The sequence below is a fragment of the Melospiza georgiana genome, chromosome 10, assembly GCF_028018845.1.
Source record: "Melospiza georgiana isolate bMelGeo1 chromosome 10, bMelGeo1.pri, whole genome shotgun sequence".
Lineage (NCBI taxonomy): Eukaryota > Metazoa > Chordata > Aves > Passeriformes > Passerellidae > Melospiza > Melospiza georgiana.
In genome coordinates, this window is record NC_080439.1 from 241,427 (window position 1) to 261,079 (window position 19,653).

Sequence of the window (19,653 nt, forward strand, 5' to 3'; positions counted from 1 at the left end):
TTATCCTCTGCTGCTCCATGTGGAAAACCCCTCTATTCATAATGGGAACAGTAAGGAAACTGCAGTTTTGCCAGAGTCACTTTTACCTACACAGATATTAATATACCCTAAAATGCAAAGGTGTGGGTGGGGCTCCACAGTATTTTACTACAAAACTGAATGTCTGCTGTGATTTCCACCTGCAGTCTTTTAAATGAATGCCATTACTGTCCCAGACACAGAATCCTGATACTCTGGCAAAACGCACTGGCTGTGGGGGACAAACAATGCTTGAACTCCTACTGCAGATTCAGCACTGATTCCCCTCTGCCAGGAGTTCATGAACTCGTATCCGCGGCTTTCCTCCTCCTGTGCCTGGGGTGTTTTACATGGGGATTTCAGCATTTTGTGTGCAGGGACTCTTGCGCAAAGAGGGGTTTCTCCACATTCCAACACGGTGCAAGCCTTGTTCTGGCCCTGGGGGCCACTTCTCCCTGTTGTGGAGTGAGGTCTGTGTTCTGCAGCTGCACAGTCACATTGCCTCAAGCACCACCATCAGGACCATTGGTTATGTCTAGATTTCCAGCCAGTTAATTAAAATCCTTTGCAGGAATCTTGGTTCTGCTACCAGAGACAGCTCATAGCACCACTTTTTAAAGACAATATACTTAGGTTTGAATCAGGACTTAAATGATTAGATCAAGGTTAACTTTGCCTTACACCCAAAAGGCCTGTGTGAAACTGGCTGTTAAATTTGGAAATACAGCCTGCTGTTAGCCTTTAGTATTCTTAACAATTTCAAATCAATAAACTGCATCTTTAAAAGCAGAACCACCAAGTTGCAGCTGAGGCTGGTTATGGTAATGGAGATGCCAGATTCTGGATTATGGGTAAAAAGGGTTGCAGGATCAGGAAGCCAAACAAGAACTATATTACATGTGTCTTTATTTAATTTAAGCTCCAAAATTAAGAGACGTCTGTGATACAGTGGAAATGTAAATTCACCAGGCACAATCACACAAAAAATGATAAAGACAGATCCAGATTTTGTAGGCAAGAAATCAGCAAGATTCTCTGAGATGTTTGGTGGGAGTACAGGTTGCTTTTTAAGTTTTCTTTCTTTTCCTTCTGTTCACAAACAACATCCACAAATCCATAAAAATGCAGGATTATAATTTAAGATAAATGATATGTCACATATTTAAGTCTAAAGAAAAACAAGTGTGCAATGACACAGTCCTCATTTTATCATCATGCCTTTGTATCATGCATCCCTGACAATCCATGCCAGGTTGAACCACCTCCCAAAAGACTAGCCCCATTTTTAGATATTATTAATTACTTTATACTTCTTGCAACTTAAAAGAAACTAAGCAATTAAAATTTTAGATGCATTCTTGAAATCCTACAGGAAGAAATCAGCTATTCAAAACCATCTGACAAAGGAATATGAAGGCAAAAACTCAACATTGTCTTGAAACAGAACTAAATGACTGATATATTCTAATTTTTTCTAAATAATTTACCCAAAGCTGACACTTATTGTATGGTTTGCATTTCTAAGTGTTTAGTATTTGATGACAATGTACCTGAGTTGCACTAGTTCTGATGTAATAGGCATACATGCATTATTGCAAGTCTGAAGTACATATTTCTCTTTCCTCTTAGGGCTCAGAAGAAAAAACTTTAAAAAACCCCCAAAACCACGAATGCTAAATACAGTCAAATGCTGGCCATGCAACTGCAAATGAGCCAGCTGTCCACTTCATTGTGAATCCCTGAATTTTCACTGAGAATGAAAAAATAATTCTCTGAGACAGTAAAAATACCTTTTAGCTGCTAATTTAAAACAGGTTATTCTTTTTCATTGGATCATCATTGTCAAGAATGTTAGCCTTTCATTGTAGCAAGGTCAGGATACTCGGAAGAATATTAATAAGCCAGCACTGGGTGCTCACAAGGTTCCCTCATGTTCCCTCAAGTCCAATCATACCTGACTGAAAGAAAAAAAAATTTTCCTCTAAATGTAAAGTGAAAAGAAACCCAGTGCAGCTATTGAAATGTACCAATGAGTAGAGCTGAGTTCAGACCTGTGTGTCCAATAAGTCAATCAGGCCCAGGTGCCTTTTTTACCACAAAAAGACTTGATAGACTTTTTTTCAGTAATTGCTTTTTGCAGTTACAAACTTCTAAGGTGGAAGGACGAGGGTAGGCTCTGCCCACCTCCTTCCACGATTGCCATCATGGTCTGTCTGTAACTAAAATTCATTCATTTAGAAATCATGGCTTCACTCAGTGCACTAGCTCCTCTTGATGGTCAAATCCAGAATCGTGGCTTTGAGCCAGGCCCTTTTGAAACCACAAACAGTCATATGGTCTAAGCAATGACAAGGGAGTACAAAAGCAGTTCTACAGCATCCTCTTAAGAAAAAACAACAAGGTAATTTCAATACAAAAGCAGTTCCATTATAGTAAAATATCCCTACTGTCACTACAAGTTGGAGGGTAAAAAAATTAGGTGTCCCTGCCAGGCTCAACAGGACAGGTGAAGAAGAATGTAGATGTCAGACAGTTCAAATAGACTTCATCCAAAACACAGAAGTTTGATGGATAGAGATTTAAGACGAGGGCAACATTTTTCTTTGTAGCACTCAAATCTACCGCTATGGATTACGGAGAGGCCACTTTTCTCTTTTTCTGGGGATGGGGGAGAAGCAGCAACAATTTCCTTGCCATTTTCAGAGAATTCCAGCCTGCAAGTAAAAAAAAAAGTGCTAATGTTTCTCATCATTGCTGTGAAAGCCACACATTAGTAAGAATGTCTGTCAATTGAATGTTAGAACAAAGGTGTTCAGCAACCTCTGCTGACATAATAGTAATGGACTTGGCATCTACTTAAATTTCCTAAACACTTTTATTTCTTCTCAGTCCTAGTCTAAAAGGTCAGAGTGAGCAGCCACCAGCCTCTGTATACACAAGAAATTAGTGGATGAATCAAAACAAACAAATGTATTATCAGTACATATTCTCTGGAAAAAATATGCTGTAGCATAGAGAATGCATAAATCAAAAGGGTAGGTCTCCAACTGAGAGAAAAATTGCTGAAGCTACAGTGACAAGGAGATGCTGAATAAATAAACCTCAGATGTTCTGTTACCTGCACAAAAACAGAATAGGTCCCACAGAGTGTTCGTTTCAACTCAGCGGCTACTTTGAGAATACAGATGATCAACTGCAGTCCGCTGAGTGCTATCAAAATCGAGAGTAAAATAATATTCCACTCCACTATGTTAGCAGGTTCCGTGCACTTAGACCAGGCAGGGTAATCTGTGAGGTACCTATTAGAGAAACACCAGACTGAAGTAAGAAGAATGTTTCTGACTACTGATTTGGTAAACAACTTCTTCCAGAAGAGTTACACCAATGTTTCTTACCCCCCAGCAGTGTCTTTGAAAATATAATTCCATCCACTTGATGAATTGCAGAAAGGGCCTTGAATCAAATGCAGGGTAAAAATGATGCAACTGTATCCTGAGAAAGCAATTCCAAGCAGGGCTAGCACAATAGAAATAAAACTCTGAAGTAAAGAGAGAGAGAGAAGTATTACCTTGTGAGGATAGTGTCAACAGCAAATATGATCATTCAGTCTGTCTAGCTACTTCCTTGGGGCTGAATGTCACATTTGATTTTCCCACTCTTCAAAACTCAGGAAGAAAAATAGCAGGCAAAGAATAGTAAGAATACGCATACAAAATAAAGATTAAGACAGAGTTTAAGACAGTTCTACAACTATAAGTTATATATTAATTGTGTGGGGTTTTTAAACTTCCATTTTTGTAAAGTTGTTTCCCAAAATACAAGAGGAATGCAGCTGTGTATTAAATATGTCTGCATCCCAGAGTGTATTGAGTAATTTCTGAAATAAAACACTTCCAAATAATACAGGCAAAGGGATGCAGCTATTTAGCTGGTGTGCTTCATTCTATGTTCTTATTTTATTTTACAAGGATTTGGGGAAATGTGTCTAATGTGTCTAATTTTTTTTAATCCCGTTTATGCTCCAGATGAAAGAAGCTACACTTTCTGTGACCTTGCAACCCAATTTAGAATCTTCTGTGAAAGGAAGTGAAAACAGAGCAGTGGAGAGGGCAGCAGGATGTGCAGGAGCAGGAAGGCGTTGGAAACAAATGCTAATGTGATGTACAGAAATAAAACACAGACTCACCCTGTAGGTTTTGTTACAGCTCTCACTCTGGCAGCACCGATAGAATACACTACACTCCAGTGTTATTAGAATTACTGCCAAAAGAAGGATCTGTAAGAGAACATCATAAGGTCAGTGAGATAACTGCAGATACTAAGCCAAAGTCTCCTTCACTTTTGGAAGGCAGGGACTGCATCTCATCTGCTGTCTAGATATTTTAAAGCTGATCCATAGGACAGCACAATTACTCAAGGCATACATGGAACTGGGGGGGTTTTAGTAGGCTGCTGGTGTACTTGTGTCTTGTACTTGAAAGACAAAGAGTACAGCCTCTACCATCACAGTAAAGTGCTATGACCTTGGGCACAGCCACACCAGTGAAGCTGAAACTATAAAACCAAGGTCACAAACAAAAGAATCAATACCAGTGAAAAGAAGGATATTTTATTGATACAAACACATCAGTTGAACGCCTTCTTGCTGACACAGGCGCACAAATCAGAGTACTGCCTTCCTTACCAACACATTCACTCTAGAAAAAGTCAGTAAAGCAAACTTTTGATAACATACACCTGGACTTTCATTTGTCTTTCATTTGGGTAAAAGAGCTGTAATTCAACCTCTACAGGTGATTAAATTAACATCATGTTTGCCTCCATAATGCAAGCATAAATTACATATAAAAAAAAGCAGAAAAAAAACCCCCAACACACCCTGCAATATCATTTGATATCATTTGCACTTAATAACATACATAACTTGTCATTCAGTATACTATTTTTTTCAGTTTGATTGAGTTTTCTGCCTGCAGTGGTTTTTGTTGAAGAAATCCATATGCTCTTTTTTTAAAGCAATTACATTACTGAGGAGTAATCCAATATTATTTGCAGTAGAATGCAATTCATTAAAAATTCACTGAGCACTTACCATCACACCTGAGAAACAGATGCCTTCAAAATACCACTCATGGTTGGGGAACTGGTAACTGGCAGCAGGCAGAGCTTTCCCGTTTGGAAAGTATAGGAGGACATTCACAACAATACTCCAAAGTGCAAGAGGTACCAGCAGGCAACTGAAACAGTTTCCACATGTCTCCAAAGCCATCTCTCAAGAACTCTTGAAGTTTTCTTCTTCTAAGCTAATAAAAGTTTACACCACCTTCAATATAAGACATATTTTGACCTCCCCAGCTTGATTCAGTAATTCATATTCACAGGAAGCAGTGACTGGGGTGTGAGTCCAGGAGCAGAAATGCTTAACAGTTAGCAGAACAACAGATGAGTATCACTGCGTAAATTCACTATCCTGTGTTAAAGATGGCTTTATGTAGTCATTTCCCTTTTAAAAGATCCTCCTTTGTGATCTTCCAAATGAAATATGTCTAGGAGTCAGACTCAGGAAGGAACTTCAAAGCTGTCATTTCCTAGTGACTGCTCAAAAATGTCCTCCTCCCCACACACAAACTCAACATAGTTTGTGACAGAAGCAAGGTTTTTCAACCTTACTGCAGCATAGGGAAGGGGGCTGTAAGAAGATAAATATGCCCACTCTCTGTACAGAAGACCACACTTCGCCTTATACTACAGAGATTTATTAGGAGGACCCTAAGGGGGAACCAATGAGTTAATGACCTGCAGCAGCAGGCTGAGTCTGGGCCATCTTGCAGAGACTAGAGAAGCCCAAATAACACTGGTTAGAAACTGCAAGGCAGACTTATTTTAACACTTTTAATCAATTACTCTTTCCCACAGCATTATGCGGCTCCAGTACTTTGCAAATTAAATCCTGCTATTTCTCCAATTGTTTCATTCTGTTCTTACAGCTGAGCTTGCACAGCTACAAGCCTGACCTATGTACATGTGACTTCTTGTGCAGGACAAAAGGTCTGGCTGTTGTTTTGAAATGCCTGCTGTTTGCAGAGTACAAAGCCAAAGTCAGAGAGCTTTCCCATAATCAATGTCATCATTCCCCAACCCCTGAGCACCTAAACACTATCCCAGTAACACAGAGCCAGGGCAGTTTGAACACTTGCAGCACAGCCCAAGCCTTCAGTCTTATGCCCCTATGAGTCACCAGAAAAGTAACTCAAAAATGACCTTACGCTTTACTCAATAGCAAAGTTGCAGCCAGAGAAAAAAACACCAAAAAAAAAAAAAAACCAAAAAACCAAAAAAACAACAACAAAACAAACAAAAAAAACCACAAAAAAAAAAAAAAAAAAAAAAACAAAAAACAAAAAACAAAACCCAACTCAAAAAACAAAAAAAATCCCCCCAAAAACCCCCACCACAAAACAAATAAAAAAGGCACCTCTATCAAAAGCAGGAAGGCTGTTTTTAGAAGCAATGACATCCCAATGTATTTTCCTTGTGTTTCCTTGTGAGCTGTTTCAGGCTTGTCACACGAGGCCCCTCTCATCCTCTCATAAAAGCTGTTTGGATTGCATGTTGTAACTAATTCCATACTATCGCTTAACATGAGATCATACAAGGAAATGGGCAGGGTGGTACTCACACAATTACACCATTCTTCTACCTGCTCTCTGCTGTGACTCTTTTCCTAGGAGGCTTCATTTTGAAGTCCTCACTCTTGATCTTCTCATATTTCCTGTTTTACTCTCTCACCACTACGGATACTTTTTTCAGGTCTCCCTCTAATCAGAATTAGTAGCAAACCTGCCTTTCCAGACTCATAGGCAGAGACAGAACTCATGTCATCAACACTATGTCACAGAGAGCACAGAAAACAGCTGCATAAAAATCATGCACATCCAGTCCCCATGAGTTTTTAGTACAGAACTTAAAGATCATATAATTGGCTGAAATATTTTCTTAAAAGCAAAGGCCAAGATTAGTAGCAAGCATCTTATTTTATAATCAAATTCAATGTCATTTCCATTATAACCTGTTCTGATTAGAAGCTAACTTGAGAAAGGATGACTGAAGCAGCATTTGTTCTGCAGTACAGCAGTCTGCTTCATTACTTTGCTTTTAAACTGAGCCCTGCAAAGCTCAGCGTGGTTATTTTTCTGGCACACAATGCCACTAGAACAGGAAACAACTACTTTATACTAAGAATTAAGCAAACCTGTAAGCTAGTTTCTCAAGCATCTTGCCAAGTGTTGCAAGCACTGCTTTTACATTGCTGTCATTATTCATGAATTGATTCCAAGCCTGTTACTGAAAATTCATGTTTACTCTGTGTGACTTTGCTGCCAGCTGATATGAATGCAACCTAAACCAATCACTTCTTCACAGTGTAACTGATAAATCTCTCAAAACACTGTCTTATGCACCAGACAACAAAATAATCCAGCTGGCCATTTTTTACACGACAATGTAGAGAGTAATGCTGTGCATTAGGACGACAGGAATCTATTGGTGCTGCATGCATTTGTGCTGAAGTTTTGGGTCTGAACACTAGCCTAATCATTCTATATATTGGAATTCTATATATTGCAAAATTGTTTCAGTTCTTTAACTTATTGTGTCTACCAGAAGAACAAATAACCATTATGCAAGAATAAAGGCAAAAATCCTTAAGTTGCATGGTAATTATACATTATTCCATTGAGGACTTTCTTTTCCATTTTCTCTTCTTCCACACCCCATTTAAACTTGCAGATATTTTTTTTCAGAACTGTATCTTCACACACACAGACACTGTATCACACAGCTGCAAGGAATTTTGTGTGTATACATATGTGCATGCACATATTCTCCTTCCTCCCTCCCATAGCAGGACAGGACAGGGATAGACACTACAAAGAAATGGCATTAAATGGCATCAAAGTCCCTCAATTACCTCTATGTATTTAGAGTAATCCAATATTATGTATTTAGGTATGAATAAACACTCTTGCAAAATTCAGGTATCCTGAGATTCTAGATACAAACTCTTTTCATATGAGAATTCTTTTGCTGATGTAGATGTACGTAGACAATTTTGGTTTCACAGTTCACTTCTTTTTTTCAGGTATGTATTTGTACAGGGCAGACTTAACTGCGCAGACAGCCTGAGATACACCTGAAGTTTCTGGCTGTCTTTAAGGACCACCCTCCTCGTTACAAATAGCCTAAGGATGCACTGACACCCACTGGAACTTCTTTTTATCCCATGAATAGAAACTAAATTGCTTGTTTTCAAAGACAGTATGAGCAGCTAAATTCCAAACCTGAGCCTCATTCCTTTGAAATAAAGAGCACATAACATTTTGGTTTTCACTTGAAGAATGCCATTGCCAGCAGCAATGCTACCATGGTGGCTTTGCCAGCAATGCTGTCGGTAGCATATTATTCAGATGTTATTGTGATGGAACATTCACTCTAATGTGCAACAAGCTATACTTCAGAGGTTCTTACCCAGGACCTTACAGTAATGCCTTCAGGCTGATAACTCGTAAAGTCAGGTATTTCAGATTAATCTGTCTTTACTGACCTGAATTAGGACTGCATTCCTTGAGCGCTGTGAGGCCTGAGGGTAGCTGAGGCACAAAACAAGAGTCCTGCCCACATCTTGTCTTATCTCAGGCCTGTAATGGAGCAATCAGGAGGTGCTAAGCTGGGCCCAGGTGTGCCGGGACCCCCTCAGCTCCCTGGCTGAGCCCTGCCAGCCCTGACCCAGGACTGAGTCTCCACACGTGCTGTTGTGTCTGACCCAGAGCTGTTGGTGAACGCTTATTGAGGAACAAACACCTGTTTCAGTTCAATGAGCCAAACCAAGGAAGCAGTTCCTACTCTGGCAGAGCCTGCTGGAGAGGAAAAACAGGTTATAACCTGACTGCATTAAATCCATGTTCTCAGGCCACCACTGTCCTTTACTCCGAGACCAGGCAAGCAGTGTTTCAACATGGGCAGGGAAGGAATCACTGACACCTCCTGGGTATTTTTAATACAAATCTTTATTTGTGAAATACAGGGGAAGTTCAGAAAAATCCTTAAAAGCCCTCAGTCATCCACATTTTACTGCTGCTTTGGTTTTGGTCCAGCTAACCAAAACCTTTTATCCAGGCCAGGCTGGATTTGGTTTGGGTTCATTCCAAGATCGGAATGAAAGAGCAACTTTATTGGGAAAACAGGACAAAGTACAGAGCTGTTGTGCCAGTAGAAAGAGAAAAATAAATAAAGTCACTTTAGTGACATGTTTTAAGGCAGTTGCCGGTACCAAGATGAAATGAACCAAAGATATTCAGGATACATTTACTTTCAGTTCAGGCAGGTTAGTGGAAAACCTGCATATGACTCCAACAGCAAAGGCCCCAAGTCAGTTAAATTCATGGCAACAGCACAGTTTGACAACAATGTGTATTTCAGTTTGCCTGGAATATTTAAAAAAATATACACAGTGTATTCATTACAGCACACACATGCACCGATGTCAATACATGGTGAGGTTTCTAGCAAACATATGTCTGTGGAGAGGAACAAAAAGAAAGAAACATATTAATGGAAACAGTGCTAATATTGTATCCAACTAAAAATGCAAAAATGAACCTGAGAACATTTAGAAAACCATAGCATAGCTTTTCTATACTGGAGTTAGAGCAAGGTAGACAGCGGGAAAAAAGCAGCAATAGCTTTGAAAGAGCCCCAGCACTCAACTGTGTCAATTGAAAATGTGAAACACATGCTTACCTATAGTGTGTGATATAAATTATATCTGGTTCATGCTTTAAACCATGGTTTTTCCAACACTAGCACTCTGATACTAATTTTGGAATATATTCAAACTATTTAACAAGGCTTTAAAGAAAGTTGGAAAAAATTTCCTTTCCTCACTCACAACAAAAATCCACCTTCCAAAACCTTTCAGATCTGTCTGCAGATTTTATTAGTTATTTGCAATTTAATTCTTTCTCTTATCTTACTTCCACTATGCAAGGCCAGGATGCTGCAGTTTTCATTATATGCAGCATATTGTCAGTAGCTTACGAGCTGCTGTGGACAAAAGCCAAGGCTAATACAATATAGCTAGAACAAGCACCACAAAATACCACAATGGTTTAGGCAAAGACCACAAACACCAGGAGATCTGTATCTCAGTTATATCACCTGCAGTGTGATGATTGCATATGTCATCGGACAGACAAAAGCCCTCTAGCTCCCAGCTCTTAGGCAGATTAACATCACTGTGACAGTTGAGGAATCAGCTGAAAGCCTGTGATCAAACACTACATGAGAATTCCAATCGCAGCAGGGCTATAGGAACTGCTATACGGGGAATTATTGCTTAAGAATACCTATAAAGTAACTGCTGAGTAAAACTCCACAGTAGTACAAGTAACAAGTTACATGTTCATCTGAGAAGCATGGGTATATCTGCAAACTACTTACCTCCTCATGACTGCAGCACAGCCCACACAGTCCTCCAAGAATGCCATTGATTATCTGTATGAAGCACAGAATGAATTCTATTCCTCCCAAAACAAGCAGGATGGAAAAGAGGGTGACATTCCACTGCACGATGTTTTGAGGTTCCTGACATTCAGACCACTTGTTATACTCAAACAAGTACCTGTACACAGCAATTAAAAGCATATTAACATTGTGTGAGAGTAGGACACTTACCATATACTATAACCAAATTATGTCTAGCCTGTAACTGCATTGAGGCTATTCACTCTATGGAATCCTAATAGGCTAGGTTCCCTTAGAAATAGATTCCTAAGGCAATAGAAAAAGCAATGGTTTACTCCATGCAAGGTTTCTTTGGTTTAGGAAGATGTTGAAATATCAACCACACATTTTTGCTAAGTCTTAATTTCTTTTTAAAAAGATAATCTAAGGTATAAAGGCAGGTTAGGGTTTCCTATCGCTGGTTGAAGTGAGGCATAAACTCAAGTAAGTTGAAAGAGCAAAGGTTTTTCTCAAAACAATCACATGAGCTTTGCAAGATTGGGCTTTTTTCTAAAGACAGCAATCATTGATCTAAGGCAAATGGGTTACTTTCTCTCCTGTGTCACTGTCTTTGGGCCCTCATATGCTTACTTGGATGAGCCAAACACAGAAAAATTTGGTGAGGTACTGCAGTATTTCAGCTGTTACTGCTCACTCACACCTTGAAAACGACAACACTTGCCTTCAGCAAGGACCTAAACTAGTTCTTCTACACTCAGTCACAGTCAGAAAGATGAAGAAAGAGGAATGATACAAGTGAAATACAAGATATACAAGAGATACAAGTGAAATATAAAATTCAAACTCTGCTGCAAAGAGCTTTATGTGGCTTCTTAGTACTCCAACTGTCTCTAGTCTGGCATCAGCCATAAAATGTTGCTAGATACACCCTTGAGGTTGCCAGCCATACAGCCACTTTAAATGCCCACCATGATATGAACCACATCAGAATTTATGTGCATTAATGGAGCATAGCACACTGAGACTTTTTTTGCAGGAGAACCTTAATTCGGGTTAGTTAGGAGCTTCTTGCCCTCTCTGCCCTGCAGTGTACAAAGATTCTTATAAATCTTCTCAAGTTTCATTTATGAGATTCTATGCCGTTGTCACTAATGTGGGCATTGTGCCACTTTATGCTGGTGCAAAGCAGCTTCAGAAGCAAATTTGACAAAACAGACTCTTACAAACGATAAGACAAATATCTTAACAACCTCTATTCCTAGTTTGTAAATCCTTCAAAGTCCTAAAGCTTTATATTTTGTTAGAGATGTTCCTGGACATGAACAGTATATGATGTATATATTTAATCACCTATTTTTTTTTTTATGGCTTTGATTTTGTACTCTAGCAGCAAGGATAACTGATGCCATTTGTTAAGTTTGAATTGGGAAGGATAGAGTTATGAATAGATTTTGGTATATGGTTACTGAACATTGCTGAAAGGTACTGGAATAAAGCCCATGTGTACATTGGCAGGAGATAACATCCTCATGAACAGACGACTCACCCTCCAGAGGAGTCAGTGAAAGGATAGATCCAGTTTCTTTCTGGGTGGGTAAGACAATACGGTCCTTGAGACAAGCCCAGCGCTGAAATGATTATACAGTACCCAGAGCCAAGGATCCCAACAAGGGCTGCCAGAACTGAGGACAGCATCTGCAGAGCAGACATAAACACGAACTTTCAGCACAGCCATGGCCTTGTCTTTGGGATTACCTGGACTGGGATGCACAGGCTCACTTACCGCGCAGCTCTTTCCACAGCCCTCATGGCCCAAGCACCCACAGCAGTCGTCATCGTGAAGCCCAATGAACACTGCAGCTGGAATGAGTACCTGGGTATGGAGCAAAAAACCCACACTGTTCCTTTTGGTTGCACAGAGAGGGCAGATATAATACAGCACTCAAACTGCATTCATTTATGTTGCTTCTTGGCAGTAAGCTGTACAGGTCATTCTGCTTCACTCCTATTTAACACAGTAGGCATCTCACTACTGACATCACCAACCCCAGGACACGTACACTTCTATTGCCACTGCGGCAATATTGCACTTAAGCACAGAAAGAAACTGTTGGGGTGTTGCTGCATTTAAAGTATTTCAGCTTTAAAATTTTCTCTTTTCATTAAACGCTGTATTTGCAAATGAAATGCTTTGCAAAAAAAAAAAAAAATAGGCATTAGCTTTATTCCAATGAGGACTACAAAATAAAGTTATTTGAAAAACAGCTGCTGCCAATATACTTGTTACTTAAGAGCAATCATCATTACCTGTGTGAAAAACCAGTCTGACTACAGTAGAAAGTCTAATAAAATTTTGCTCAATTCAGACAAACATCTTATTATAGACATCTACTTTTTTCCAAGATTTCACAACCAGTTCCCAGTGACAGAAATGCAAAGTAACAAAGCAGAAGCTATCCATGAAAAGCATAAACCATCCAGAGTTTTTAGCATAAAATCAAGAATGAACTGAAGGAGCTGAATGAACAAGAAGGAGCTGATTAAAAAGAGGATCCTCCCACCAGCAATAATAGCACTTAACAGTGTCCACTTAAGACTCTACACCCAAGAGTACTCTGGTAAAAAAATAAAGAAATGGTAGAGAGTTATTTGAAAATGCCACAGACTTACTTAACATGAAACTAGAATAATAACTATCCTGTTGAACAGACTCATACTTGTCAAGCCTTACTCAAACTCAATGCTGAGCCTCAATGCTTCAAGTCCAGAAGAGGTTGTACAAGCGCACTGCAGGAGAAGTTCCACTGGTTCCATTTGTATTATCCTGTGTGTAAAGCCCAGTCTTTGCAAATCCCACTCTAGGTCCCAATGGGACTGTAATACAGCTGTAAGCACCTCTCACAACACAAAACACCTTAGCATGCAATTGTTTTCAACCTGTGATTTGCAGACACCTTGAGACCGTAAAATCATAGAGTCTTAAGAATTGGAAGGGACCTATAACCTATTTCTAAGAGGATTTGTAAAAGAAGATGAAAAAGGAAGCCTGGAATTAGATGTCTTAAATATGCTGCAGTGTGATCCACAAAACTGAAAAGATAGAAAATAAGAACTTCAGCCTAATGACATCCTATAATAAACACACTCAGTCCTTGCACCCTGTTACTCAAATGCAAAGCTTTGACAACTACCACTCAATTCCTCTGAATAAACAACTAAGTCAGAGAAATACCTGTCAGCATGTCAGATAATAGAAATTAAGGAATTTTATCTAAATGCTCATTATTTAGGGACATTTAAAAGGAAAGTAGTTCAATAATATAACAAAAATTTAAGATTTAACCCTTTATGCTAACTGTGACTTGCTGAGAGGCTTGGTTTCACTTTTGCATTTGGATTCTGTGCCCCTGACCCTATGATTTTTTAGCTTTAAAGTGACATAATATTGTAGATAACAAAATCAATAATAATTAATTATAACTATGGGACAATATAGCTCTTTTTTATATATACAACTACAGAGACACCTGTTGACAAAGATATTTGATGAATAAATTCAGTCAACCAGTAGAGAAAGAGCAGTACCATGTACCTCCAAAATAAATTTGAAAGAAGACACTAGGTTATTACTTACCAGAAAGCCTCCACCTAGAATGCCGTGAAGGCACTCCACATATTTGCTGAGGTGATGCTCTGAAGCAAATCTTGTTTCACCATTGGGAAAATAAAGTAAAGTGTTGGCCACAATGCAGAGGAGGGCAAGGATGAGCAACTTATAACCAACACATCTAGCACACCTTCCAAAACACATATTTTCAACTTTAAAAATCCTCCTTAACTTGTCCGATTCAACCTATCTCACAACTGTCCACACCTAAAAGAAGATCAGTGTAATTCTCACCTCCTTAAATACCAGGGGTTACCCAACTACCTAGATGACGTTTATAACCCTTCCTAACCACCATTCTCAATTGCAGAGTGAGAGGGCAGGGATGGCAGAACACCACCGCCCTTTTAAAATGCATTAATTGTAGATTAACCAAATGCAATGAAGGAAATACTGAATACTAGGTGATTTCACACAAACATATGATGCTTGGAATAATCACTGGTGAACATGATTACATGTGAACAACAGGCTTAAACCACAACACAAGTTCTGTTAGGAACTGAAGGAAAGATGTTTTGTTTTCTTTGTTAGAAGCAGCTTTGAATTTTAGGTTTATAGGCTGATTCAGAACAACCTGAAGCCAGGGAGAGACTTGGCTGACTTCAACAGCATTGAGTCAGAGTTTTGGGTATAAACAGAAAAAGGTCTACAGCAATGAGAAGTATGTAGAGCAACCTCTAACTTTACTATCCTGTTGACGGAACAACAGAAAACCCCACCAGGAGGTTTGAAAACAAATAAAAGGAACAGGTAAGCTTCTTAGGATTGTTCTTATTCTTTCCATTATAAGACAAGCTGATTTTAGATTAATAATCAATTAGTAAATGGTTTGGTAACAGCTAAACCAAGCAAACACTCATGAAAAATACTGCTTAATAAAAGGATTATAAAAGAGAGTCCTTGCACTGAAATACCATGTATAGAACACACACAAAAAGAAAAATGCCAAGAAAGAAACAGATTATATCCAAGGTTTCCAAATGGTGTTTTATGTACCAGTAACATTAATTTCCATAGTAAATAGAGACACAAAGTGCACTATAAAAATTAAGATCTTTCCTCTTTTCCCTTTTCTCTTTTCCCTCTTGCAAATTTTTCTAAAATAGTCCAGAGCCTTTTTCTTCAGACACAGCTCAACACAAAGGTGTGAGCTGCCATGCCTACTGCCCTCATATGACAGGAGGTAACGAAAATGCACAGGCCCAAACTAGATCCAGGTGCTGCTGCCATCATCACAGTACAATGTATTTCTCATTGCAAAACCAGAAGCTAGACAAATGGAGTTTGGGAATGTACAGGATATTAGAAGACTATAATGAAACTTTAAAAAAAACCATTCAGGTTTCATTTTTGAAGGTGGAGTGGGGTGTGTTTAATAGCTAAATAACATGGTATACACAAGCCCAAGTCAAAACCATGGTATTCTTGCAAGAGATGTGTGCAAAAATAAAAGGTGGGGGGTGAAGCAGGGGAAGAGAGCAGGCTGGTGCAGCTGTGACTTTGTGATGTAACTTCTCCGGGTATTGTAGATGCTGACCTTGGAGACTTCCTTCATTATGAGAAATATCCTCCAATTGTACAAACGTAGGCTGGCCATTATTCTGTGCTTCACCGCTAATGACTAAAACAACCCTAAATATTATTCTGCAAGTTTCCTCTGCAGAAGAAGACAGACGCTCAACTGAAAACTTCCTTTATTTTGTTGGGCTAAAAGCCCAAACCACTCCTTCCCCAAAACTCATCACCCAATACTCTTCCCCTCGTCTCAACAACTACACCAACATATCACCTGTGGGACATGGATTTAAAACCCTAGCCCTAGTCATATATTTGAAAACTTGTAAATTTGTTCTATTTACAACTTAAATAATGGTTTTCTAAATACTTCATTAAAAAAAAAAAGTCATCAAGAACATTCTGTATTTAAAATCAATTCTATATTTAAAATATCTTCCAATGACCTTGAAAACAGAAGAAAGAAAGAAAGAAAGAAAGAAAGAAAGAAAGAAAGAAAGAAAGAAAGAAAGAAAGCATGGTATTTGATGCAAATACAATTTTTTTACATTGAAAGATCTGCTCAGGTGTGAATCAAGGGGGCTTCACTAGTGCCACTGCCATTTGGACACCCTATGATACAGCTTCCACCAGAAAGTCTAACCAGAATATAACTTTTGTTTGCAGAATTTCTGGTGGTCTCACCCACCATCAGAAAAAGGTTAATGGAGGAAAGTGACTCTCATGGAAGCACTGACAGGATGTGGTAACTGTATGGCATCTGCAGGTGAAACACAGCAAAGGAAATAATGGCATGGGCTTCACAGACTCATTTGGAAAGACTGGGCAACATAACATATGTATTTACACAGGTTAATAATTCCCACTTGTATTCTCTTTTAAGCTGTTCTCCTTTGGTCTTTTATCGTTTAATAGGTTGCTGCTCACGGAGGCCAGTGATGGCTCAGACAATTGTTGGGAACACAGTGGGAATGTGTGGTCACCTGTTGGCCAAACTAAGGGCAGGGTCTTGGCCAGCTGTGCAGACAGAGCTCCTGGTGACCTTAGGACAGCTCCAACTCCCTGTGACCCATCAATGCTGCTGCCCATTTCTCAATGTTCAAATGGTGCATTACCCATGTTTTCCAGTAAGCATTCACAAAAAACACTGTGATGCAGCTGTAATTGTCCTCACCACCTCTTAAGCTTATATTGGTTGACAAACTCAACCTGGATAGTCACAAGAGGAAACTGCTCCTCATGAAGCCCTTGGTACCTATGGTCTCCTGGCCACAGAGAGAAGAAAGTCTCCAGATTACTTTTATTAATTAGATCACAGCTCCTCAGATGAACTAATGAACTACTTATGAGCACAAGCAACTACCTACTGTTATGAGAGCAATTGCTGCTAACACAGCTGTAACACACATGCACGTGCTTGCTTGCTATCTCTGTCACCTCTTTGAGACAGAAATCTGATCTGAACCAGAGAAGTCAGCGTGGAGTGAGTGCTCACACCTCTATGTAACACCACACACTGACACATACAGAAAACATTTCGTTTATTAGTAATAATGCTGACCTAAGAAGGAGTCAGCAACTATGCAACAAAAGTAGCTTTTCCATTTAGCCTACCAGTTTGGAGACTGAAAAGCTTACAATCAGGGCAGAGCTACCACTAAATGAGTGTACAGAAATCCCTCTCTTTAAAGAAGAACCCATAAACATTACTTAAGAACAGCTATTACTGACCCTGGACTTGCAATACCACAATCAAATAAACCACTTCAAACACTGTTTTCTGGTGACATGCAAAAACCATGCTGTAGCCTGCATTCATTAATTCTTCCAACAATGTTATTATGATAAAAGTAGGACATGGGACAAACAAATCCTTTTTCTATTTCTGCAACAGCCTGTGGGTGAAACCTTGGCCTTGCAAAATGGCCACAAAAGTTTGTTTCACCTGGACTGTACTATTTACCCACAGGTTTGCATTTTAGATTTCTAGTCTATCCCTAAAAGTGTCATGTTCTTGCAAAAGTTAAACAAGCATGAGGCATTAGCATCACTGTACTATAAGCATCCTCTCTTCTACATTGTGTGTTTGTACTGACTGTATGGGTCAGAAAACTGACATCAGTTTGGCATGCAAAGTCTGCATAGCACAGTACAAGGAACAGACGGTCTTACAGATCGCAGTGTGTCACTGATGTCTCCCCTCTCCTGCAGCAACCACAAAAAACAGACATTGGAAACATGGAACAAAAATTACCAGTGTTATGTCTTTGGGTCTTGTGGTGCAAAAGTCAGTCATTAATTACCTTTGTGTTTTTCATAAAGTGATCCTGTTGGTAATGAACTACTAATCCAGAAGAAAAAAACCAGACTACCTCTATCATACCATGTATTTTAGATCTGTAAGCTCAAAAAAAAATGAAAGAAAATGGAAAAGTACAAAATTTTTTGTCTGTTTTTTTTTTTCCTTAGCATATGCTTCATACATTGATCATGCAGTCTTGCATCTGGAATTAGCCATTCGTAAGTTCATGTCAATTAAATGTTTTAATTATACTTGCTGAACAGTCCCACAACTCTTGCTTTGGCTGGGAACAGTCTACATATTGATTCCACAGCAGCAGGATGGGAAATGAATGTTTAAATTTAACATGTCTTTCACATTAGCATGACTAACATTCCAGCATGTTGTCTTTACTTGCATATCTTTCAGCATCAGTAGCAGTTGAATCAGACATCACAATCAGAAAAGCAAATCAGACATGATCACAAGACTCTTAAAAAATTAATTATTTCCTAAACTGCAATCCCATCCTTCCATCAATCTTTGCTATCATCATTCAAACTGGAATTCTGAAATCCATTTAACAAAATACACTCAGCACACAGAATCTTTGCTACAAGATGTTCCTTAAAATGGCGGTCAATGATAAAACCAACTATTTAACTCATGTTCCTCCAAGGGGTCTGAAAAATGTTATTCAAAAGAAGCACGCATTTTTAGTAGGATGGAATTTTTAGGAAAACCCCCCAAACATTATTTTAAAAATATTTTAAAAAACAATAAAAAAGAACCAATTAAAAACCATTATTAAAAAACTAATTAGTCACAGAGGATTATTTTTCATCTAAGTAACATTTGAGGGACAAAAGCAGAAGAAAATAACATTTAATGCTGATTATGATTTAATTAATTCTTAGTATTTTTTAAGGTAACATACTGGAACAACACAGCTGAGACTGTATGCTCTGTAAATCTACAAGACAGGTCTACCACGGGGTACTAGACACAGCACTCTACTGCAGCTGCTCCATTCACAAGGGTTTTCAAATGCACAGATTATGGTGCCTTTCTAACGAACTGCAAGTGGCTTGGAGGATGGGGAAATACTAATTTCCTGAATTAGGACTTTTCTATTCCTTTGTACTGTAATTACAGCTAAAAGTAGCTGTGTCATTTGTGCACAAAACCATGGAATTTCGTGCTGCAGAAAGAGAGATGTGTTCATTGCAGAGCAGCATTGTGTCCTGCAGGCATCTCCTGCCAGGAGTCAGATCCTGCCCATGGGCTTTTTGCCAGTGCTCAGCAGACAGACTGCCCCAGGAACTCCAGCAGCTCCCTCTGGTGATCATCAGGCTGTCACCGGACGGGTCCTGCTGGGTCCATTCCAGGGCCTTGGCCTCCAGTGGCCTCCAGCTCTGCAGTCCCCCACAACAGCACCTGAAATGCCATCTTCAGGTGAGAGGCATCTGCCTTGGGTGGAACACAGCAATGCTCAGTGACAGCTCCTGGTGGCACAAGAGCCAGGCACAGGGCACTCTTACAGGAAGAGGAACTGAACTAAGGCACCATGCCCACCAAGTCACATCTTGAGGCTTTGACAAGACAGGTGGGATTTGGTTCAGGTGTTAGTTCCAAAAGAGAGTTCTTC

General features: G+C 39.3%; 2 protein-coding genes across 2 annotated transcripts; both read right to left on the reverse strand.

Moving 5' to 3' along the window:
- Nucleotides 1-939: 939 nt before the first annotated feature.
- On the reverse strand, nucleotides 940-5,421 carry TM4SF18 (transmembrane 4 L six family member 18). The gene is made up of 5 exons (XM_058031261.1): nucleotides 5,111-5,421; nucleotides 4,205-4,294; nucleotides 3,414-3,556; nucleotides 3,137-3,317; nucleotides 940-2,732 (listed from the first exon to the last, which is right to left on the reverse strand). Exons 1-5 carry the CDS (start codon nucleotides 5,285-5,287, stop codon nucleotides 2,718-2,720), a joined length of 606 nt encoding a protein of 201 aa, XP_057887244.1. The 5' UTR covers nucleotides 5,288-5,421; the 3' UTR covers nucleotides 940-2,717.
- Nucleotides 5,422-9,578: 4,157 nt separating this feature from the next.
- On the reverse strand, nucleotides 9,579-14,350 carry TM4SF1 (transmembrane 4 L six family member 1). Its single transcript, XM_058031355.1, has 5 exons — nucleotides 14,174-14,350; nucleotides 12,323-12,412; nucleotides 12,086-12,234; nucleotides 10,516-10,696; nucleotides 9,579-9,593 (listed from the first exon to the last, which is right to left on the reverse strand). The coding sequence occupies exons 1-5, from the start codon at nucleotides 14,348-14,350 to the stop codon at nucleotides 9,579-9,581; spliced, it is 612 nt and encodes a 203-aa protein (XP_057887338.1).
- Between the last annotated feature and the right edge of the window lie 5,303 nt (nucleotides 14,351-19,653).